Source organism: Podarcis raffonei, chromosome 14 (genome assembly GCF_027172205.1).
Source record: "Podarcis raffonei isolate rPodRaf1 chromosome 14, rPodRaf1.pri, whole genome shotgun sequence".
NCBI classification, from domain to species: Eukaryota; Metazoa; Chordata; class Lepidosauria; order Squamata; family Lacertidae; genus Podarcis; species Podarcis raffonei.
Genome location: NC_070615.1, coordinates 50,775,423 through 50,801,279, shown reverse-complemented (window position 1 = coordinate 50,801,279; position 25,857 = coordinate 50,775,423). Strand labels below are relative to the sequence as shown.

The following is a 25,857-nucleotide window of genomic DNA, read 5'->3' as shown; positions in this document are numbered from 1 at the left end:
CAGAAGCGGCTTAGTCATCCTGGCCACATGACCCGGAAGCTGTACGCTGGCTCCCTTGGCCAGTAAAGCAAGATGAGCACTGCAACCCCAGAGTCATCCACGACTGGACCTAACACTCAGGGGTTCTTTTACCTTTACCTATGCCAGACAGACACAGACGCGGGTGGCGCTGTGGAGGGACGCAGGTGGCACTGTGGGTAAAAGCCTTAGCGCCTAGGGCTTGCCAATCGAAAGGTCGGCGGTTCGAATCCCCGCGGCAGGGTGCGCTCCCGCTGCTCGGTCTTAGCGCCTGCCAACCTAGCAGTTCGAAAGCACCCCCGGGTGCAAGTAGATAAATAGGGACCGCTTACTAGCGGGAAGGTAAACGGCGTTCCGTGTGCTGCGCTGGCTTGCCAGATGCAGCTTGTCATGCTGACCACGTGACCCGGAAGTGTCTGCGGACAGCGCTGGCCCCCGGCCTCTTGAGTGAGATGGGCGCACAACCCCAGAGTCTGTCAAGACTGGCCCATATGGGCAGGAGTACCTTTACCTTTACCTTTACCTTTACCTTATGCCAGACAGCACGGGGCAGCCTTTGGACACCCATCATACAGCTGAAGAAGAAATACAATTGAGGTGATTCTGATGACTTCCTTGTTCTTGCAAAGAAGCCAAGGAGAATGAAATATCTCTGTCACTTTTGATGAGCTACATTTGCTGATAATTTTTGTCCGGCAATCCATAACTTTATTACAGTCATAAGACCCATTCAGGTTAAAATGCAGAGCACAAACTATACACAAAATATACAGTTTCTCCAGTTTTGTTAATATGGTCAGTTGCCCTTTTCTGTGCAAGGTAATTAGGAAAAACTTAGCCATCTGTTCAGTTACATAAAAGATCTTATCTGATAAAAATGCTTTACTAATTGTTCTTCTGGTTGCCCTAGCAAACTAGTCATAAAGTAAGTTATACATCTCAAATGCTACTGATTATCAAACAATAACTTGAACTGAACTTGTTCTATACCAAAAATAATTCCATTAACTGCTAGAAGGAAGATTTTCTTGAAGAAAAAAACTAATAACCAGGCACTTTCTTTCAGATACTGAAGACTGTAAATTAATTTAAATAGCAGCACGACTCAAATAAAAAAGCAACCACCTAGTGAGAGTTTTTTCTGTCTATAAATATAAGGAGTGAAACATATAAGCAAACCCAAAAGATGCTGAAAAAACTTAAAGAGCTTAAAATGATAACATGTAATGAAGAGATCAAAATTAGTAAATTGGATTACTACATTCCTGGCACAAGAATGGTAAATCATCCTATCAAAGTTGAGCAGGGGTGGCGTCTACAACAGCTGGTGTATCAGAAAATTCTCAAGGAAATCAGCAAGTACCAAATGGATGGAAGCAGTGCAGAATATTTACTGTGGATGGATTTAAGAAGGGAGCAAATCATGCATTCTACTTCTCTATAGACACCTTCTAGATAAAGTCTTTAAAAGATATAACTTCACTTCCGATCTTCAGAGCAGTGATCCAGCAAGCACAAGGGAGCCTTTAGATGCAGCATTTCAAGCACAGCATGCATTAAAGAACTATTTAATAAATATGAGAAATGACTACCAAAGCACTGGGCAGCATAATTAATAAAAAAATTCCAAAACAGTTTAATGCAAAAGCCAATAAATTAGTTCAGAAGCAGCCTAATATCTATCACTTTACAGTGCACTATGACAATGAAGGCATCTAGATTTCCACAATTTAGAAAAAGTCAAAACAATATTCTGATATTTGTAGAAATACACAACAGGAGAACTCAAAGATAAGCTTTGCTAAGACAGGTATTTATCAAAGGCTACTGATAAGCTGTACTAAGGCAAGTTCACAATCAAAAGTTCAATGTTAACTAACAGGAGCCTGGAGAACAGCCTTAATGGGAAAGAATTGATGTGGAATATTCACTCTTCAGCCAAATTGCCAGGGAGCTGCAAGCCAGTTTGCTCAAGTTTGCTATGCACCACCAATAGAAAAGATCAGGATGACTCAATAAACAGGTAACCTCTTTTCCCATGGAGTACAACTATGCTGACCCCATAATTAGGCAATGTGAGAAGCTTGCCACAGTTGGTAGATGATATGGGACGGAGCTAAACTTGTCCTCCCCAATCCATCCCTCAAAACCACAATAATGTGTGCGCTCTCTCTTGAGAATATTCCATTTCTTCTTTTGCTGCTAGAGGAACCTGGCTAAATACAGCATGGAGGCTTTTGCTTCCCAGAATAACTTTCATTGAACCATAGAATTGCAGAGTTGGAAGGGATCATTCCATTGTTGAACAGATCTCACCGTTCAGAAAGTTCTTTCTGATTGTTTAGTCAGAATCTCCTTTCTAGTACCTTGAACCAATTGGTTCGAGTTCTACCCTTCAGAGCAGGAGAAAACAAGCTTGCTCCATAGTCCTTGTGACAGTCCTTTAGATATTTGAAGATGGCATCATATTTCCTGGCAGTCTCCTCTTTTCCAGGCTAAACATACGCAACTCCCTCAAGTGTTCCTCAAGGCTTGATTTCCAGACTCTTAATCATCTTGGTCACCCTCCTCCGTTGCTTGAATGCTTTAAAGCTGTATTGGACAGGGCAAGATCACGAATTCTGGGAGTTCAGAGTTAATGAAGCTGACTCAGTTGACTGTCTGAACAAGGAACTCCAATCAGCAAAGCATCTTTCTCCATGAAGCAATAAAGTTGTTTAATTGCATAAGGTTAGATGTGAAATGCTATCGGTCAAAACACCCTAAGGCTGTTAAAATACATTGGAACTTTTCTTTTCTTTTTTTCTTCATAAGATTTTTGTTAAACCCTTTTCATGAAAATACAAGATAAAAGAAACTAAATAAAAACAAAAACAGAGAAAGAAAACACAGAGTCCTCTCTTAAAGGTATTTCTTAACCCTTGTCTCACACAGAAAGTGGTGAGCCCTCCCAGCTTTCACCTGGGAGCTTTCCCTTCTTCTCCCAATCTCTCACCCTGAGAGGTCTTCCTTCCCTTCCTCCCACTGAGGGTCCTTCCATCCATCCATTACCTCCATGTGTGAGTGTAATCCTTGGACCCCAATAATGGCTCAGAGCAGAGGACACCAAAGGAAAAATAAAAGAAGAAGAAAGAAGGAAAGAAAAGAATGAAAGAAGAAAAGAAAAGATTAAAAGGACTTCTAGTTTTCCGACTGTCAGTTACATAAAAGAAATTATTCAAAACATTCACTCTAGGATGACATCCAACTATTCTACTTTCTGTTAGGCAATATTTTCTCAATCTTCAGACCCAAATCTCTCAAATTCTTTCCCTTTCCTTTTCCCACAAAAAGTCCAAAACAATTAACAATGGTTTTTCTCTAATCAAACACGTCAACATTGCCTCCAATAACTTCAATAACCATTCCTCCATATTAAATAATAATAAAAATACAATTGCAAGTAAGACCTATTCATGTTTACTCAGAAGAAAGTTTCACTTATTTAAATGGAAGAAAGAAACACACAATGGATGATCCCATTTCTGAAAATTTAAATCTCATCTTTACTGAACCAGCTTCTAGCCTTAAGCAAAGCATGCAGATTGTTAGGTATAGGACAAGAGTAAAGAAAAATATTGCATTTCTTCTGAGTTTAAGTGATTTACTAGTAAAAAACACACACATTAAAACAGAAGCTAAATTTGGTAGCATTACTGGGATAGAGAAAATGTAGCCGTCAGAAAGTAAAGTCTCACCTTCAGATGGTAGAATGTGACCTTACAGTTTTAAGATCCCACTTTTGAACTGTTTTTAATATTATTTCTGTAGAGCATTAAAGAGGCTACCCTAGCCACAACCAAAGTGAAAATGGAGCATCTTTGAGTGTACAGCATGACTCATCTCTTGAAGAACCAGCTAGAAATGTAGCCAAGGACGAGGTAACAATGAGTAGTGTGGTCTATGTGCGCATGTGTTTTACACACTGTATTTAATGTGCAATGAACTGCTAGCAAAAACAATCCTTGCCAAACACAGCTAAAAAAAAATTTGCCAGCTGAATCAATACATTGTTGAACGGTTTTTTTAAAAAATGATTATTCATTTTTGAGTTAAGAAACTATTTAATTTACAATCCTTAGTATCTGAAATAAATTGCCCAGGGGCTTTTCTTCCCCCTTAAAGAAAACTCCCTTCTTCAGTCACTGCAGTTTCATATATGCAGGCTCTCTCTCTTGACTTTTGACGAGGGAAGGAAGGTGAAAACTCATCTCTTCACTGAATCATAATGGTTTTCTATCCTAGCCTAAATAACTGACAGTTCTTAACTTAATGACCCACTTAATGACCCACAAAGAAGAATAAGAAATTGGACTATTTTCTCTACTTATTACAAGTTCAGGGTGTCTCTAGTAGGAACAGAAACCATCTTAAGGTGTCAATAGTAACCATTAGGAAGAATAAGGAGGAATGAACAATGTTTGCAAAAATATATCCAAAAGAAGAATGATGAGATAACGTGTCAGGAACTATAATGAGTTCTCTCTCAACAGATTATTTAAAAAATAAAAAGTAAATTAGTATGTTAATGTTAAACATCAGAATATATAGTGTCTACTTTACAAATTTATCAGTGATAGTAAGGCTACATCCTTACTATCTGAGCATTGGTACATACAAGCCTGGAAAATAACAAAAATAGATATTAAAATGTAAATTAAGTGAGTCCTGTCTATATTTTGATACATTTTAATTCTAACATTTATATTTCTGAAGCAACGGAACCCCTAGTAACCCCATCCTGAATTCCACTGCCTTGATATTTAGTCTTTTGTTCTGACAAAGCTGCCCCCCATATATTCAATGGCATAACATTTATTAATATACAATTAAAGGTAACCAAATATTCATTGTGTTTAACAAAATTAACACGATAGAATGTTCTCCCTGATTAAAAGTATTTTTAATAATAAATTGCCATTAGTGTCCATGGTACTTTTACAGAGAACAAGAGGGCAGATCCCTGTCCCAAGAAAATTTGATACAGGGCCATCAAAAGATGGAGGAGAGGCAGAGGTAAACAGGGAAACAACACACAGTAGCTTCAGTAGCAAGGAGTTATGTTACAGTACAGATGGGGTTGTGCCAAAGGCTTCAAATAAAAAGTAGGTTTGGGGGAGGGATTTGAAGCAAGAGACATAGTATCATGCAGGTGTTCCAGGAGGCATTTCCACAGATTATAGGGCAGCAGGAGGAGGAGTCTTTTGAGGCCATCTCCAGGGCCACCTGCACTCATATCAACCTGCCAGAGCCTTACTCTTGGCTTCTAAGGCCCTGTTCTCTGGTCCTTCAGCAAAAATTGTTAGGCTGGTAAGAACAAGAGACAGAGCCTTTCCTGTCATGACCCCATCACTTCTGAAACCTCTTTGCCAGGGAAATGCATATGGCCTCCTCTCTGCTGCTTTTTAGGAGAACCCTACAGATTTTTAAAAGAAAGCCAGCCAGCTTTTGAGTGAGTTTAAGTCTATTATTTTCTTCCAATACTGTTTTAGATTAGCTGTGTTTTACATTATAGTTTTATATTTGTATTATCTTATGCTTTGTTTTAATAAGTTGTGAGGTATCTCAGGGAAGGAACATCCCTGAGAAGCAACATATAACTAATGAAATGAATGACAATTTTTAGGGAGGAGCCAGGAAACTTCTGAGGGGCGAAGCTAATGGCCAGAGACCAGTGCTGGATTAATGTATAAACTAAACAAGCTATAGCTTAAGACCCCACTCTCTTGGGGGCCCCCAAAAATCACTATTAATATACATCTTCTTAATTGTTTTTCAGTTCAACAATTACTTGGGTAAAAAACATATTTTGTTATGTGCAAATGGATTTAGATACCTATTAGGTCCATAAATTACCATATAGCATATATTCAACACAAAAAACAGCAACAATTTGTTGTTGATAAAGGACGGCTGGACATATAAATGCCCCCATTATCTTCAGTAGCTTAGGGCCTCATCAAACCTAAATCTGGCCCTGCCAGAGACATATCATGATATAAGAGTGGAGAGATAAGGAGGGGGGGTGGTCATAGAGGGCTTAACGGCAAAAGACAAGGAGCTACAGTCAGCTATTACATACACAATCCTCCTATAACATTCCTTGGACAGCTCTTCTGTACATTGCTCTTCTGACATTGCTGATCCACTACATACAAAAAGCCTTGATGATCCATTAATTGCTAACTAAATTACATAAGGGAAATGCTGGAGGACTAAAACATGTTTTAAAATACCCTAATTAACAGGAAGAAGGGTAAAGCTCAAGTTAAAATCAGATTGGCATTTTAGATGTGTCAAAATTGAGAACACTGGTACACCTAGAGACAATGCTTAGGTAATCAGAGTGCAACTGTTTCACTATGAATGGGTGATGTGCTAATTAGACCAAAGGAAAAAAAAAACACTGTCATTGCAGGGTAAAAGAGTATAAAAGAAAACAAAAACTAATTGCCATTTCATTGTCAAAGAAAAGAGTATCAAGCACAGCAGCACAGTATGCAAAACCCCATTTTATAAGCAAATACCGGAAATCATTGCTAGTCGGATAATTGTGTGCTTTCCTAAAAGCATGCCAAGACAATGGTTAGAAAGAGCAGGGATCAGGCTGCTACAGGAGGAGGCCAAAATATTATTATCACACAAATTATTCTGCTGAAGGGTTTTAAACCCAGTCCTAAAACACCCACATATCTCCACTATACAGATGCATTAGTTTGCTTTATTATCTCCAGACCTTAATTAGGGTGCTTAACGTGTAAGCAGCATTATCAAGTGCAATTAGTCATATTTCAAACAATAATTTACTTTAACTTACATTCTGCTGCTTGGTATAATCTTGTGCCCATCTCTAAACCAAGTCACTTGCGGTCTGGGGTAGCTTGTGATGTGTGGAAAGTTTAGGATTGTGGCTTGCCCTTCAGACACTGTTTTCCTCTGGTCCTCATTCTGGAAATTCCCCATGTCTGCAAAGAGAAGTTACATTAAGAAACCCAGAAGTTTCATCTTACATGAGGCCTCATTTTTTTAAAAGGGGTCACAGAGAATAATAATTATGTTTTATAGCAGTCATTGGCATTGCCATAATTAAGCAGCAAGAGATAACAACCTTGGGGTAGTGCTGAGGAGTGCAAGTTTGCGGGTGTGTACCGAGGCATGAGGCAAAGCCCAGTGACTCTAGGAGGACACCCAAGAAATGTCTCTGTCAGCACTAAGGCATGCTTGCATTTCCTTGGACAGGCAATTGACTTTTCCCCCCAATTGAAAATTGACACATTTAACAGCAGAAGAGCTTCTAAAATGTAATTTTGCAATATTAAAAAACACTCCTAAGCCGCATGTAAGCAAAACAGCTTTACGTTGCAATTCTATGATAGCACTTTCATGGGTACTTTGGGCAAGTAAGGGATAAAAAGGTAACCCTGACCATTAGGTCCAGTCGCGGACAACTCTGGGGTTGCGGCGCTCATCTTGCTTTACTGGCCGAGGAAGCCAGCGTACAGCTTCCGGGTCATGTGGCCAGCATGACTAAGCTGCTTCTGGCGAACCAGAGCAGTGCACGGAAACACCGTTTACCTTCCCGCCGGAGCGGTACCTATTTATCTACTTGTACTTTGACGTGCAGGAGCAGGGACCGAGCAACGGGAGCTCATCCCGTCGCAGGGATTCGAACCTCCGACCTTCTGATCAGCAAGTCCTAGGCTCTGTGGTTTAACCCACAGCGCCACCCGCGTCTCCTAAGTAAGGGGTACCAGAATCTTTATTTTAATAGAAATCTATCCCACCTCTCCACTACAAGAATGCTATCCAGAAATAAACATTGCCAAAATAAAACATCAGCACTGATCAAACCAACTATGCAAAATAAAAGCTAAAAGGAGAAAAAAAATAATAGTGAAAATAGTGATAAAAACTATTGACATTAATTTTAACGTCAATAGGATCGGGTGCCTAAGTTTCTGCCATGGGTATCTATTTTCTGTAGTTTTTAAATTCATCTTTTTTAAAAAATATTTTTGACTTTTCTTTTCTTTTTTTTCTTTTTTTGTTTTGTTGCTCCATTATATCTTGTATACTGCCAGTGACAGACTTGGAGCTATCAAACTTCAGCGCCCTGAGTAAGGCTAGAATTTGGTGCGCACACATTCAAATACACACCTCTCACGCTCTGTTCTACAGCATTTGGTGCCCCCTGCAGTGCAGCGACCAGTGCAGCTACCAGTCATGCCACCCTACAACCACCTGGACACAGCCTTGAGACATACAGTAGATGTGGAAGGCTATAAATAAATACTAAAATAATGAGAGAGAAAATGTGAAGCAAGCTTCATCACTTCGAAAGATGGTGTGGCACCACACTAATAATAATAATAATAATAATAATAATAATAATAATAATAATATCCCACCCATTTGACTGAGTTACCCCAGACACTCTGGGAAACTTCCAACAAAATATAAAGGGACAAAATGAAACTCCCCCCCCCACCCTGAAACAGGGCAGCTTTCTACGAAAAGTCATTTCATTGTTTAATTCTTTAACATCTGATGGTAGGGTGTTCCACAGGATGAGCACAACTACTGAGAAAGCTCTCTGCCAGGTTCCCTGCAACTTCACTTCTCACAATGAGGGAACCACTGGAAACCTCTCACAGCTGGATGTCAGTGTCCAGGCTGAACAAGGGGGTGGAGATATTCCGCAAGTATTCTCTCTCTCTCTTTTTCCCCAGTAGACATCCATCTGAAAATGGGGAAACTTAGAGAAAGAACTTAATTGCCAGCTTGGCTCCTAAGTAAACAGGGAGCTTGCCAGCAGCAATCAAAGCAGTATCCATCACCAATCCAAGCAAATGGAGTGCACAACAAAGGGTCAGGCAAGAGGCAAGGATAGAGCAGTCCATGGGCAGGTACAACATAGACAGGAGATCTGAAGACAGGCACTGAGCAGGTGCACAGACATTGTTCTAGCGGCTCTTCCAACCTAGGAGTTTTTGAGTGGAGCTGTTGGAACCACACCCCAACCTCATCTGACTCCAATCAACTCCCTTCCTTCCCATCAACTCCCTCCCTTCCTGAGAGGAGGGTCTTACTCCAAAGAGGCTTTAATTACCGGTGTGATTTTTCTAGGATTAAAATAATTAACTGCATATAGTTCGCAAAGTCTGCATCTTTTGTTTACTATTGTAATCAGATTACCTACTTAAAAAGAAGTATTGAACCATGCAAGTAGTCCTAATTAACCCTGTTGTTAAATGATCAGTTTAGCTTTCACAATTCAGACATTTTCTAATTAAGAATTGTTTAGCAATTCTTATGTGTCTCTGTCTGCATTAATTTACAACTCAGCTAATTATTTCAGGGGTATAATGATGGTCTGCACCATAAAGGTTGCCTAAGAATGTTGTTGATGTTTTTCCAGGAATGTTATGAGTTTAAACTTTGACATGTATAGAAAAATACTTCAAATGTAATTCATTGCAAGCTAGAAGCACAGTGACACACACCTTAATTGCATCCTGTTTGGATTACTGCAACACACTCTATGTGGGGCTGCCATTGAAAAGTGCTCAGAAACTTCAGCTGGTTCAAAGAGCCATTGTTGGCTGGGGCTAGTTACAGGGAACACATGACAACTTCTCCACTGGCCACCAGTCTGTTTCCAGGCACAATTCAAAGTGCTGGCTATGACTTAGGTAAAGGTAAAGGGACCCCTGACCATTAGGTCCAGTCGTGACCAACTCTGGGGTTGCGGCGCTCATCTCGCTTTATTGGCCGAGGGAGCCGGCGTACAGCTTCCGGGTCATGTGGCCAGCATGACTAAGCCGCTTCTGGCAAACCAGAGCAGTGCATGGAAATGCTGTTTACCTTCCCACTGGAGCGGTACCTATTTATCTACTTGCACTTTGACGTGCTTTCGAACTGCTAGGTGGGCAGGAGCTGGGACTGAGCAACAGGAGCTCACCCCATCGCGGGGATTTTAACTGCCAACCTTCTGATCGGCAAGTCCTAGGCTCTGTGGTTTAACCCACAGCACCACTCGCATCCCTGGCTAAGACTTACAAAGCCCCATATGGCTTTAGGCCCGGGCTGTCTGAAAGACTCTATTCCCTCATATGAACCCATCCTGCTCTCAGTCCTACCAGGCTTTGGAATTCCTTCCCTAGAGAAGTCAGACTGGCTTCCCCCCTTGCTGTCCTTCCATGAACAGGCCTTTGGGAACTGACTGTTTTTGAGGAAAAACAGATTACCGGTTGCTGGAAGCCACAGGAGGGTGGAAAAACTCCTCAGCTTGAGTCCCACTTGCACGTTTCCCACAAGCATCTGGTTGGCCATTGTGAGAACAGGATGCTGGACTAGGAGGGCCATTGGCCAGATCCAGCAAGACTATTATTATGTTCTTATGTTTAAATGCCTGGAGGGAAGCCTGTTTCATTTCTGGCTGTCCCACTGGGGCTGCTGGTGTGGGTGCACAGTGGTGTCCTTTTGTGCTTTGCCTGCTGTGGTGCAGGAGGTGTACTGGGGAGAGAGCATCTCCATTATATATTCATTGACTCTTTCTGTGTGGGTGGCCTGTGGATGTCCCTCCCAGTACAGTGACTGGCTGGTGGGCTGTGGCGGTATTGCCAGGAGAGCTGCCATTTTTCTCCTGTCTTTATATTTTTTGCTGTGTGCAGTTTTTCCCTCCCCTCCACACTGAGCACACACTGGATATGGCAGGGATTCGCTTGGAACAGTGGCAGTGTCTCTCCAGTCCTGGAGTAATGCGAGTTTTCTCTGTCAATTCCCTTATCAGAGGATTTAGCACAACTAGTGTCTACACTGGAAACTGGTTTCCTCTATCATACCCTATGAGAATAATTATATTCTAGGATGATATACAGTGGTACCTCAGGTTAAGAACTCAATTCGTTCTGGAGGTCCGTTCTTAACCTGAAACTGTTCTTAACCTGAGGTACCACTTTAGCTAATGGGGCCTCCTGCTGCCATCGCACCGCTACCGCGTGATTTCTGTTGTCATCCTGAAGCAAAGTTCTTAACCCAAGGTACTATTTCTGGGTTAGCAGAGTCTGTAACCTGAAGTGTCTGTAACCTGAAGCATCTGTAACCCGAGGTACCACTGTACTGTGTTGGCCTGATTATAAGCCTCACTTTCCTCCCAAATTCTGACTGTGAAAAGATAAAGTATGCCTTATATTCGTGACCTTACGGTATGCAGCCAGTAGCATGGGGCAAACAGTGCCAGGAGCGGGGCAAAGTGGCGCCTGCCCCACAAATAATTCTCCATCCTCTCCCCCAAGGCTGGGAAGGGAGAGAGCGAGGAAAGGGAAAGGCCGCCAGCAACACAGCATAGCTCCCCCCCCCACCCCCGGAATGCAGCCAGGAGCAGTGAGGAATTGAGTGGCTTATATTCGGATATTTTTTTCATTTTTTTCTCCCCACCCCTCCAATTTTAAAGGTGTAGCTTATATTCAGGTGCAGCTTATATTCGGGCGAAAACGGTATGATTCCAAAAGTGCTTTTCTAACAAAATGAGCATGCAACATGTAGCTGTAATGTTCAAAGTATTTATGTGGGTGTTACTGCTTTATATAATATGCTAAAGGTAAAGGTACCCCTGCCCGTACGGGCCAGTCTTGCCAGACTCTAGGGTTGTGCGCTCATCTCACTCTATCGGCCGGGAGCCAGCACTGTCCGCAGACACTTCCGGGTCACGTGGCCAGCATGACAAGCTGCATCTGGCGAGCCAGCGCAGCACACGGAACGCCGTTTACCTTCCCGCTGGTAAGCGGTCCCTATTTATCTACTTGCACCCGGGGGTGCTTTCGAACTGCTAGGTTGGCAGGCGCTGGGACCGAACGACGGGAGCGCACCCCGCCGCGGGGATTTGAACCACCGACCATGCAATCGGCAAGTCCTAGGCGCTGAGGTTTTACCCACAGCGCCACCTGTGTCCCATATAATATGCTACATTATGTTAAATTACATTATGTACATACTATGTAATGCTTAAGTGAGATTAACATTCACACTTCAGAATGGAGGTGGGGAAGAATTGGGCAATTTGACAGTTCACTCAAGATGTCTTAGAACATGTAGCGTTGTTGTAAGGCCCCCAGCGATAGAAGGGTGGGACAGAAATTCTATATAATTGTATATAAATAAAGAATAAACAAATATGGCTAAGATAGCCCCACTATTAGTTTCTGCACAAATCCAAAATTGGTTAAACCTTAAATATTTTACAGTCCCATTAGCTTTTTTAACCAGTCTGTGTTGCATGATATCTGCAGAACAGGAATTAAATAATGACTAGCTAGAAGAGTGGGTGGCTGCTTGACCAGTTCATACAGCATTATACATTATTATTCTTGATGCTAATATTAAACTGCAGGAAAAATAAATTCAGCACATTTTCCCTCATGATACCTATCTTCTCCATTTAATCACTTCCTTGTAAATGGTCATGTCTAATAAAGAATTCCATTCACCCACTTCATCTTCCTGCCATTTATCAAATGACAGCCACTGTTGCTGACCTTCCAGTTAAGTGCCCCGAGGAACAATAATCAAAGTCTCAGACAGAGACGTGTAGAGTATAAACAAACAGTGAAACTTCATCTTACTTGTGATATTTCTACTTGTCTTCTCCACAGGCAGATGATGATATGGAACTGGTGGATAAAATTTTCCACTAACAGAAGAAGTTAACTGAAGATGCCTCAATTCCATGGGAAGGACTCTCCATATTCTCCTCCAGTAATACCAGATCTTGGGACCAGAGCCATCTTTCCCACAGGGGTTAGTGGTTCATTGTGCCAGGGCCTCGGCCTCTCAGGGGCGCCCCAGCACGTGGGGGAGCTGTGCGGCTTTGCCAGAGGCCTCCCCTTTCCCTGCACACCCGCCAGCTGCGCCCCGTCAACCATATGGCTGGCAGGCGTGCAGCTTCCTTCCCAAGCCTCCGAGGGAGGAGAGCGATCCCCACAGAGGCTTAGGATGGAAGCTGCACCCTGCTAACCATATGGCTGGCTGGCACACAGCTTCCCTCCCAAGCCTCTGCGGCAGTGCACAGCTTTGCCCCCCACTATCGGTGGTAATTTGGGGGCTCTGGGAGGATATTTGCACCCCGGCCCGCATCTGCCAAAGACAGCCCTGCTTGGGACATAATTTCTAAACTTACTAACTTACTGATACAGATTAAGTTTTTTTAAAAATCCAGTTTCAAAGTTCTCCAATATAGAAAGAAGAACCTTCAGTCAAAAGGCTTAGATGGTGCCTAGAAGGCTGGGCACCTTTGCAAGCAAGGCACAGTGGGAAAATCCTTGGCACCAATGGGTGCATTCCTAAGGTGGCCTGGGGGGGGGGGCAGGGCTTGGAGCCTCTAAAAGGGACAATCTGCTTTCCCTCCAACCTCTGAGTTTGCAGCAGCTTTCACTCTCCCTCCCTGTCACCCTATTGCTTCAGGGTCACCACTAGGGGGGGCCATGTAGGATTTCCCCCCAATCCTCATTTTGGATTGCAAAAATGCAGATTGGGAAAATTTACCTACTTCATACTCAATAGCAGGACAGAGTGTTTGTTGGTTTGCTGTGTTGTTTAAATAGGTTATTCATCTAGATTTGGTCACTTTGGGCAGTTTAGGTGTGGGAAAAGAAAGATTGGTTTATTCTAGTGATGCCCTGTAGTCACCTTTCAGGTTATGGGTCAGCCCCGAGACTCACTTCTTGGACTTTGTGGTTCAGAGGGTGAGATTGGGGCCTCCTTTGAGGCCAAACTCCCTCATCCGCCTGGGGTTCTGAGGTTCAATGGGTGTGTGTGACAAGGTAAGGCCTCCCTTCTCACCTTCAGGTGACTGAGAGGAATAGTTAGATTGAGGAAACAACACAGGGAAAGGGAGTTTAATACCACTGCTCCAGTCCAACCAGTTTGGGCTGATTTTAAGCTAAGATCCTGCTAGTCTCCATAATGTGAAGTTTGGTCCTGAGTTATAAAGAAACAAGGCAGGAGAGGGCGGGAGACAGCTCCAACACTGGTTGGACTGAAATAATTCAGAAGATGAAGATTATCTTGCAAATGCCCTCCATCTGCAAAATAATCTGAGCCTTGAACAGTATAAACCCCAACTACCCAGTACAACCTTCAGCAACTGCTCTCTGAAAAGTTGGCTTATCTAGCCAATGAGCTTTTCAGCAGAAGTAGATATAAATGTTTTTGGCCTAATCAACCAAAAAGGTTGGCCTAAACAGCCCTGCCTAGTCATGCTTAGGTGGGAAAATGAAATGGAGAAAAACCAGAGGAGGAAGGGAAGACAATTTACTTTGTGAGTCACCTTGAATGCCCCTTGAATGAGCAGAAAGGTGAAACAGAAATACTGATATAGGGTTTTTTGCTAGAAAATCTTAAAGGAAATCTAACAACTGAATCACAGTTTAGAATATGTACACTAATTTATATCTACAGTCATGTTTTTCAGAGTTCAGATGGAAACTTTTTTAAGTTTGGAGAGAATATTGGCTATAAAAAAACCCCAAAGCACTGGCTGATTATGAGATCAGACTCATTTTACAAGGCACATGTCTTGGCATCTATAATTGAGAAAATCAACACTTATGCCCAAGTAAAAGTCAAGTATTTAACCAGAGGTCAAGCTTGGCAGTTTCTACAATCAGAGGTTTGGATGTGTCAGCCCTGAATGAGTTGGCTCACGCAGTCTTGCTGGAGTAGTTGACTGTCAACCAACCCATTAATTTCCAGTTGAATTTAATTTCCGCTGAATTTAAACCTGACCTCTCTTTTGGGTGCTTTGTATGTGCATTTTTAGCAGCTTCCTAACCTCTTCACATTAAAGGGCGGCTTATCCTTGGTGGCCTTTAGCTTGCCAAACTATAGGCATAACAACTGTCTGCATTGTCAACTGATATATTTCGAAGATGGAATTAATGTCCAGGTAAGCACTCACCTCATACTAAGCATGCTCTGTGAGATGAAATGGGGACAACTTTATTCCTTTCTGAGACAACAGAACTGACCTGAGCTAATGGTCAGGAAAATGACTATGACATTGTAATCTGCAAAAATGAGCAAAAATTTGGAAATTTTTGAAATAAATGCCAATCATACATACATGCCACTTGAACTTCTGATTTTCTTTGCAGGAGTGCCCCCATTCTGTTCCTCACAACACACTGATAAAAACCAGCATCAGATCTTTGCAAGGATGGGATAACGTACCTGTAAGACAGAAAGGGATATCACAATTAAAACATGTACTTGGACTTTGATATCTGTTCTCAAAAACAGTTTGAGCCCCAGGCAGCAGGATCCACAGGGTCAACAGATCCCAGTGTAGCTCTTTATTTGCCTCCCTTGTTCCTGATGTAGATCTTCACTCACTCTGTCCATGATTTATCAGTCCTCAATTCTTTTTTTTTCTTTTTTTGCATGATTCTACAACACGCTGTACGAAAAAGTATATGTGAAAATCTGAGATGAATTACAGTAAAAGTATATGTGAAAATCTGAGATGAATTCTTTAACTTCCTCTTAAAGAACCATTAATAAATAGATTGAATTCCATACTAGCGTTATAGAGACATATCTGAGCATCCTCTAGCACTCAAATATTCCTCCATCTACAAGGCAGGAAAGCAAATTTCCTGTCCAGTTTTGACAAGAAGCCAAACAGAAAACTAAGTGATGATATTGGGGAAGATGTTCAGCAACATAAAATCCCCACTTTTGAAGTCTTTTTTTAAAAAAGTGTATAGCACAATCAACTGAACTCATAAAAGTACTGAAAAAATATAACGGGTGATTAAGAAAAAATGATCACAATGAGTACTGCCTTCCTTTTCTCAATAGGCTTCTTCCACAAACACACATCCTGCCTGTTCTGCTTTCCTCTACCCCATCTGCATTTCCTCCCTTCTGTAAGATGCAGAGAGCTGAAGGCAGTTCTCCAGAGCCATCATTGCCAGGACGGGTGTTTAATTTTTTGCATCTTGCCATGATTTCTGGTTAAACCAATTTTCATGGTTTCTTATGACACTTCATAAGAAGTGTCTGTACCCTGTAATCTGTACCCTGCAAAAGTCAAAATCAGAAGAGCACATAAATCTACTACAGCAGTGCATTTCAGTGAGATTGTCACAAGCCCAGATGATGAGTAACAAGCCCAAAGTAATCAAATATTATATAATGGTGGTTCCTCTGCAAGCACCCCTTTTTAACTTCAACTCTTTTTTTTCTTTTTTCTTTTTTGGAAGCCCGCATCCTGATTATTGTAATATTACACTCTGTTAATCGAGAAAATACATCATGACAAAAATCTATTACAAGCTCAGTAACATTTTAAATTAATTTGCAAATGCACCAAAATAATGCAGCAAAAATTAATTTCTTTATTTCCCCAAAGTATTCACCAATAAACAACTCAATTAATTCAAAAGTTATGAAAGTTAATACATTTACATTTATAAATAAATATATTTATTTATTTATGTAAATTTATTTATCTTTCATGAATTTATTTATTGCCGTAATACAGACAATACAGAGCTAGTTGGACCAATGGTCTGACTCTGTATAAGGCATATTCCTCAGTTTATACATTATGTTTTAGAGTATATCTCTATAGTCTTTTAAAAGTATTCAAATAAGTTCTTATACATTCTCAGTAACCCTAACAACAATTAACTAAATTTAGATGTAGCAATAGTAGCAGCACATAAGACTAAAACAGTTCACCCAATACACCTTAGTATTTGGCTCGTGAAAACATTTCCTGTTTTAATAAATCACATACATTCTGCTCCTGGAAAGCTCGAAGTGTCTTTCACAGAGATCTCAGGCAGATCTTCCATTCAGACATTGGACATGCTGAGTGCTGCTTAGCTATAACAACAGGCGGATGGCGCTGTGGTCTAAAGCACTGAGCCTCTTGGGCTTGCCGATTGGAAGGTTGGTGGTTTGAATCACTGCGATGGGGTGAGCTCCTGATACTCTGTAGCAGCTTCTGCTAACCTAGCAGTTCAAAAGCACACCAGTGCAAGTAGATAAATAGGTACGGTTTGGCTTGTGCCAGAAGCAGTTTAGTCATGCTGGCACCATAACCCAGAAAGCTGTCTGTGGACAAACGGTGGCTCCCTTGGCCTGAAAGCGAGATGTGCACCACAACCCCATAGTCGCCCTTGACTGGACTTAACCACCCAGGGGCCTTTACCCTTTTAGCTTATTACAACATAGCATAGTAATAGTAGTAGTAGTTTAACTGATTTATTAAACACCTTCTAAACTACCATCTTGATGTGATTTACACATAAAATAATTAAAAACAGAATGACAACTCAAGGACTCTCATGGTAAAGACCCATTTACCCAGCTGGGAAAGCCCATTGGAACAAAAATGGCTTCAACAGTTTCTGAAAAGTGTAGATAGTGGGCACCTGTCATTTCTTGACAGGGATGCTATTCCACAGGACAGGAGCAGCCACACTAAAAAAAGCTCTGCTCCGATTTACTGCAGAGTGGGCTTCTGTGGTCTTTGGAACTTGCAGGAGAGAATCTCCCACAGACATCTATTGGGTATATAAGGAATAAGGCAGTCTGTCAAGTAATGTGGTCACAAGCTATGTAGGTACTTATATGTCAGTACCAACACCCTGAACATGGCCCGGTAGCAAATTAGCAGCCAGTGCAAATACCACAAGCAAGGTGTTATATGCTTGTGGGCATTAACCCCCACAAACAACCTAGCCACCACATTCTCCACCAGCTGCAGCCTGCAGATCAACCCCAAGGGAAGTCTCACTTAGAGTGCATTGCAGTAATCCAAGTGTGAGGTTACCCATGCATAGATAGCTGTGGTCAAGCTATCTGGTTCCAAGAATGGCTGCAGATATCATAGGAATCAAAGTTGGTAAAAGTCACTCCTAGCCACTGAGGACACCTGTACCTAGAGTAACAGGGTTGAATCTAGGAGCGCATCCAAATTATGCACCTGCTCTTTCAACTCTATCCAGGGCAGGCAACTTACCAACTTCCCAGATCCAGGAACTACTCGCTCACAGAGCCTCCTTCTTGACAGGATTCAGTTTCAGACTCAGTTTATTAGCTCTCATCCAGCCCACCACTGCATCCAGACACCAGTCCAGGGCCTCTCATTGCTGATTCAGATGTTACCAAGAAATAGAGTTGGGTATCATTGGTCTAAAAATTCAGTTTCCTTGAGGAATGCCTGCAGTTGCATCTCCATGACCCTTTCGAGTGCCTTGACCACAAAGTGGATATTTGCAACTGGACAGTAGATGTTGAATATCATTGGGTCTCAGAGCATTCTCTTGGTCCAAGCTCTTGCCATTGTTGCATAGTATCTTTGAAACTTGCATAAAAGGTGTACCAGGTATTAAATGCTAAGTTTATCCTCAAACGTTAAGAGTGTTTCCCAATAATAGTTTTCTAGTGATTTTGCATGCAAGAGAGAAAAAGGCATTTTCATTGTCTGAAAGCCAGAAGGGCACTTAAAGTTTCTGCAGATCTGAGCAAGCAATTTAGGGAAATGGACAATTTGTTTTGAGTGGAGCTGCCTGGAAGAGGCTTGCTGCTTAAGAAAATCTAAGGCAGAAGATGGATAGTACATCAATAAGTGAAAATATCAATGAAAACACTGGAAATTATTCCTAGCGTTTCTTTTCCTTTTTCTTCCAGAGCTCAGTGGCTAGAAGAGGGCTGATGTGTCTTAAGTCCCCAAATTCAAAATCTGGCTTCCCAAAGACTGGAATGCATTTTATAGTTTTCAGTGGCACCTCCAATATGGATTAAAACTTTTTTTTAAAAAATGAACATATGAAACTGACTTATGTCAGCTGATCCATATATACATATTTATACTTGTAAACCACCTTTCCAAAACTCCAAAAAAACCCAACAACAACAACAACACCCCCACTGACACACATACACAACAAAAACTGAAACAACACCCCAGCCCAAGAGTTTGCTTGGGGCTTGCTGTGTGCCTGTGTTCATACCGCTCTTGGTTCTTGTCATGCTGGCTTGGTTTGTACCAATTCTTAGTTCACTTTAGCAGTACAGGTTCAGCCTATAGCAGGTATATCGACAGTGAACTAGGCTCTGCTGTCAAGCTTAGTCTGTTGAGCCCAAAACATTGAGCTGCAAGCTTGAAAATGCCATGACTGATTTCAACTCTAACGTAAACCATCTCCTCCCAGGGCAGACAAGAATGGCATGGAGAAGAATGGCATGTTTTTTAAGGTTGTTTCTGTATTGCATATTCTGTAATATTATATGCATTTGTTTTAATGTTGTTAATGTCCCCTCCACAAAATAAATAGTTTTGCTTTGCCGTTCCCACCCGCCATTTGAAATTCTGCATATTATTTACATTCCCCCCTCCAGTCCTCTTTGCCTCAGCCAGCCATTTCACCACAGGATCCTTTCTTTGCCTGCAGGGGACAGACACCTAAACAAATAACATTATTTCCCCCCTTTCCTCTTTGACAGGATTACCTAAAGTACCAACCCCATCCATCCTTAATCTTTTAACTGTTATTATATGTGTCTGAGTTCTCCAGACAATATTTTATTTAACAATAAAATAGAATTGGGAGGGACTCCGAGGGTCATCTAGTCCAATCCTGTGAAATGTGGGGAGGGGGGTGTTTTACTATAATTTAAAAATACTAATATTTTTTACTAAATTTACTAAAATAAAATTAGTATTTTAGTAAAATTCGTATTTCAAAGAAATACTGTATTTGGAAGACAAACAAGAGTCTAAACAAAGCTACATGACCAGCACTATAAGACTTTTCAACTGAATTTAATTTTTAGTTTACCTTACCATAATATACTGGGAAAGAAAGCCAAGGCACAGTTAGAATCATCTGGCCACCGTCTCATTTTATTTATAAAATAAAATGAAGTATATTGTTGTAGTAAAAATGCAAAAAATAAGCATTTAATTATCCTTGGTTTTCCTTGAAAAAATACCCACTGCCTAAAAGCAAAGTGTTTTTAATTAGTAAGTGAATATTTTCCTAAGATGATGTTGAACATTCAGACTAATACAAAACATTTCTAATTCAACATAAGATTAAGTCTCTGAATGGGTAATAGATGGAGGGTAATGGAAGAAAAGAGTGTGCATTGCTGTAAATCAAATAAATGTGTGACATCACCTTCCCATAAGAAATACAAGACTGTTTATTTCCTAGCTTTTCTGCTTTGGGCAATGCATGTTGTTGATTGCTGACAGGAGTAGAGAGAATCTGCCTTTTTAAAAAAAAACGGGGCTTGTGTATGTCTGTTGCATAATGCCAATGGAGGGCACAGGGTCATCACCTAAATATAAAAGACAGAGTGCACAAAAACAATGGCAGAGTGCCAAGCAGAGTTATGAGTTTAAGCACAGAGATTGAGAACAGTGGGGAGTAAGAAGTTTGGGGTGAAAAGTTTATCATAAGATTGGTATTGAAGACTGCTCATGAGCTCTGTACAAGCATGCAAGCTTTGAAGGAGATAGCTCTTCAGCTGGCTTTTAATGAACTTTCCCACCATCCCTACTTTTGACAATCAGTTGGCATTTTTTAAAAAGAGAAACTACAAGCCATGCTTAGTAATTTCCAGTCCTGCAAAATTAATTTAGAAACTGAAGTAGTTCAGCCAAATGAACTTTTTAGTCTATAAAATGTTCATCCTCGGCATTCAGTGTTATAAACTGCTGTGCTGAGGTATAGGGCCCAATAACAAATCAGGAGCCACATATAAGATTTTTGACAGACAGACAATCATCAGGTGAAGCTTTCCCCTTTCCCCATAATTATATTTCCATTAAAATATACAGTCTTACCCAGTTTAATTTGTGCCAGTCACACAGCTACTAAAGGCACAAGGTATCATTCACTTTGTTCCTGTTCTTCATGCTGCAAGCTGCTCCCCTTAGAATAGAGGGGAGGGAAGATGCAGACAATGCTTCACATTGCAGCAAACTTTCCAAATATTTAGAGTGTCAGACTAAGACCTGGGAACCCTAGGTTTCAACCCCCACTTTGCCAGTCACTACTTCCCAGCCTAATCAGGGTTGTTGTGGGAATTAAATAGGATGGGGAGAACCATGTTTGCCACCTTGAGCTCCCTGGAGAATAAGATGGGATATAAATGCAACAAATAACATTTAAGCTGTGAAAAGTGCTTATGCAACTATTTTCTAACTTGCACTCTGCCTTATATCAAAGGAATGCTATGACTAAAGAAACAGAAATATTCAAATTCATGACCCAGTTAGAACTCACACAGTTAGGTGCAGATCAAGGGGGCATTCTTTGCAGGACCCCTGAGAAGAGAGGAAATAAACAGAATAATGAAGCAAATGAGTATTGTTAAGGTGCCAGGCCCAGACAGATTTTTTGTGGAGTGATCCAAGTGTCATCTTGACTTATTAACCCCCAAACTGCATTCTGTTTACTAGGAAGCTTCGGAAAGATCCTCACTTTCCCATCCTTCTCTGTACGTAACACAAATTCCAAATTCTGTAATTCCAAAACCTGGCAAACACCCAAACTCTGTGAGTTAAATCTCACTAATCAACACTGACAGCAAAATCCTTGTAGCAGTTCTAGTGGACAGGCTTCAGGAAGTGATGAGCATCCTAATCCACCCAAACCAGGTTGGATTTATATGACACCATCAAAGGGTAGATAAGCTCCATCTTGTAATTGATCTAGTAGCACTCAACAGTACTAGCACATTGCCATTAGACTTGTTCTTCTTGGATGCTGAAAATGAATTTGATTTGGTGCAGTGGCTCTTTTTCTTTATCCTAGGGCATTGGCTCTGTGGTATACTCCAAGAACATGTGCACTGGGTGAAAACCATGTACATAACACCCATGTCCAGGATACAGGCAAATGGCATATTGTCAGGTTCCCCCCCCCCCCATGCAGAGGGTAACCAGACGGGGATGCCCCCTTTTCCCACTGATATTTCATCTTTTTCTAGAGCCCTTAATATTTGCCATACAACAAAATACCAAGATCTGGGGTGCGCAATATGGGGGGATTTGAACATGCAGCTTGTTGACGTGATGAGACTAAGGCCAAATATAGCCCAATGTTATTCAACCAAAAGAAAATATACCGGTACTTTTTTCTGCAATGATTTCATCTTAATGAATAAATGCAATTCCCTGCATATAAATACAAAAACATCCAGAGTGATTTTGGTTTTTGGAAAGCAATTAGAAATAAATAATAGAGCTGAAATATTCATAGCAATATATTTATTCAAACTTTATAGTAAATTTTGATTAGCTTTCCATGCACATTCTGTAGAAGACAAATGCTTCAAGTATTCAAAACAAGTTAATCAAACCCTAAACAAAATAAATATGGTTTTCATGGCAACCTAAGGAATTTTTAAAAAACAAAGTATAATATATAAGTGCAGCAGGCAGCACTTAAAAGGAAAGGTCTTCTGTATGTCCCTTCAGTAGCAATATGTAACAATACACTACTTGGTTTTTGTATTACAGAATTATAATATAATATTAAGTAATGCAAGATGCTGGATGTATAACAATCGTCATACTAAGCCCTGTTCTATTTCCGATCCTCTTTCCTAGCCCACCTTTCTGTACTGCTTTCTTTTACACCTCCCAAATATTGTTGGTGTCCCATCAGAGTTGTGGATTTCTGTTCAGTTTTTTGGCCGCTGATGGCAGTAAAGCACCACCATTGATCAACCCAATATCAAAATCACAGACATGCTTTCTTCTGTGATTAATCAAGCCAGTAGACGTTGTTACTCTAAATAGTAATTTAAATTGCAGTTCCATACATAACAATCCTGCATTCTGAGTGTTCCAAGCACATCACAGCCATCAGCAGCTGGTTGGCAATGGAGTCTTATTTTGCATGGACTAAGGGCTAAAGGGCCAGAGATACTTGTTCTGCCCAGTGAGTCACTCTTATGCAAGCTAAGACACAGGCATGACATTTCTCCCTCTCTCCTACACAAACATAGGCTTTGACAATTTTATATGGCAGGTATGGGGCTGACCTGAGACAGCAAAATTTATCTAACACCACTTGTTGAGTTCATGGCTTGAAGCAGAGACATTTTAGCTCACAGCTGATACGTGTAGCCACTATGCGATGCCACCTCTCAGCGAACAGTTTCCACACAGATACCAAGCTCAAACAGTTCAGACATTAAGTGATATGGCAAAATGCATATCTCCATCAGACTATGTTTGGTAGAAAGTTCAAATGCAAGCAGTTTGCCATGGGATGCATTGAACAAATCACTACATGTAGATTACCCCACCCATCACTGAACCCCACAGTGAATCACACTGACAACATAAGAGGAGCCCTTCAGCTGAATCAGAAAAAAGGCTCATCTAGCCCAGCATCCAATTCTTCACTTGCAACCGCTGAGACCTTGACTCCACTATTAAACCAGATGAACCTCGAAAGGTGTCCAGAGCACTGCCTAGTCCTGTTGGATGAGTTTCTGTTAGTAAGGCTTGAGGATGCAGACATGGTGCTTGGATCAGTCAGGGCAACCACTTGCACTCTGGACCTTTGCCCTTTTTGGCTGATAAAAACTTGCAGGGATGGGACAGCTGGCTGGGCCAGGGAGGTGATTAATGCCTGCTTCGAGAGGGGGTGGTCCCTGCCTACTTGAAGGAGGCAGTGGTAAAATGACAAATGACCTTTTGTTTGCCAAGCATTTAGTTGTTTAAACATTTGTAATCTGTCAATATAGGTTTTCATAACAATATCTATTTTGATAAAAAATGTCTATAATGCAGATCCTCCAAGTGTCCCTATTTTCCAGGGACGTCCCTAATTTTGAGCAGCCGTCCCAGTTTCTGATTTGATCCTGGAATGTCCCATTTTCCTTAGGATGTCCCTATTTTCATTGGAGAAATGTTGGAGGGTATGGAGGTATCCGACTCCTGAGCCATCTAAAGGCATTTCTGTATAGGGAAAGGTTTTTTTAAAATATTTAATGTTTTATATACGTTGGAAGCTGCCCAGAATGGCTGGAGTAAGATGTGTAGGGTATAAATAGTAAAATTATCATTATGGAATGGGACGTCCCTATTTTCATCAGATAAATGTTAGAGGGTATGTACAATGTGTTAGAACAAAGGAACTGCATTGCCAGGGGTTGTACTAGATGATCCTCGGGATCCCTTTGAGCTGTACAATTCTATGATTCTATGAGATATCATAAAGGCAGCCCATAAGATAGTTCTACTGTCTTAAGTTTTAACTGTATTGTATGTTTACCCATTTTGTTCTTTTGTGATGCAATGATACAAAAATAAAAATCTTTCCTCATTACAAAGCTGAAAAATATAATCTATAGATTGCTATTCTAAAAGCCACTTACGTGTACTCGTTGGTGAAGGCCGTGGTTTCCCTGCCATTGTGCAGCCATTTGAATTCCAAAGGCCAGCTACCTTCTGCCAAACATGTAAGCACAAGGCGGTTCCCTTCTAGGTGAGTCTGGGGCAAGCCTGGCTCTGTCTTGAAATAGGGTGCAACGTCATCTATAATAGGATAGAAAAATGAAGTCAAAATGAGGGAACAAGGTTGTGAAATTGTTATGTTCTTTTTCAAGACAGACTACAAATCAAGCGCTTACGGTTTTGATTTTTCTAGAAAGGGTTCAGGTCCTAGAATTTCACACCAACCAAAGAGAACAGACAGAAAATGCCTATCCAAATTCTTTATTTAATCTTCCCATCATAGGTGTTTCAATACACATCACATATATGTACATATTGCAACTCTAATAATCTACTCTAATAATCTATGCAAATAAGAACATAAGAAGGGTATGTAGGATCAGGCCAATGGCCTATCTAATCTAGCTTCCTGTTCTGAAGTGGGTCACAGACACCTGCAGAATTCAGTGACAATGGCACTCTCCCTTCTGTGGTTTCCAGCAGTTGATATTCAGAAGCATTACTGCCTTTGATCATGCAGATGAAGCAAAGTCATCCTGGTTAAAAGCCATTGTAAGTCTTATTCTCCATGAATTTATCTAATCCTCTTTTAAAGCCATCCAAGTTGGTGATCATCACTACTTCCACTAATAACAATAACAAAAATTTTATTATTTGTATTCTGCCCATTTGACTGGGTTGCCCCAGACACTCTGGGCAGTTCCCAACAGTAGTGTACCTATTTACTACTGGCCGAGTTTTGAGAAATGATTTTTGTTGAAATTAATTTAATCACAAAAACAGTAAGTATTTGCAGCAGTGCCTGCCTGACCATGAGGCAGGCTAAAGCAACTGAGGTTGCATGGCGTTGGCTTCTTCCAGTGAGATCTCATGCAAGTTCTGCAAGATCTCACCATGCAAGATAATGCCATAAACCAGTGCATTTATGAATCTCTCACTGCCCACTTATCTCAATATAAGCATGTATCTTTCTTTGTACTGAAAATTAAATCAAGATAAATTAATTTCTGAAAAATCTTCATCAGTGGCCAAAATGTTGAAAAGATAATACGGGGTGGGTGGAGGATTAAAAAACAGAGAGAGAGAGAGAGAGAGAGAGAGAGAGAGAGAGAGAGAGAGAGAGGATCTTGGAGGAATGGATATCTATACTGAAGTTATATCATTATTCTGCCACTCATCCTTAGGCCTTAACTTTTTTCATTTTTTTTTAATGCTTCATAGAATGAGAGTATACCATATCGCTGTACAAGATACTTGAATCCTACACAAAAAACAATGAAGGGAAAATACAATGATAGACCTTG

The 25,857-nt window shown here is 40.9% G+C and overlaps 1 protein-coding gene across 5 annotated transcripts in view; it reads right to left on the bottom strand.

Moving 5' to 3' along the window:
* The window catches only part of SDK1 (sidekick cell adhesion molecule 1), a 589,097-nt gene that overhangs the window by 437,661 nt on the left and 125,579 nt on the right, over positions 1-25,857 (bottom strand). For all 5 annotated transcript variants that reach the window (XM_053365834.1, XM_053365835.1, XM_053365836.1 and 2 more), the window contains exons 3-5: positions 24,475-24,634; positions 15,179-15,285; positions 6,875-7,022 (exon numbers count right to left, since the gene is read on the bottom strand). In XM_053365834.1, coding sequence (XP_053221809.1) covers positions 6,875-7,022; positions 15,179-15,285; positions 24,475-24,634 — 415 coding nt within the window. The remainder of the gene's footprint in view (positions 1-6,874; positions 7,023-15,178; positions 15,286-24,474; positions 24,635-25,857) is intronic.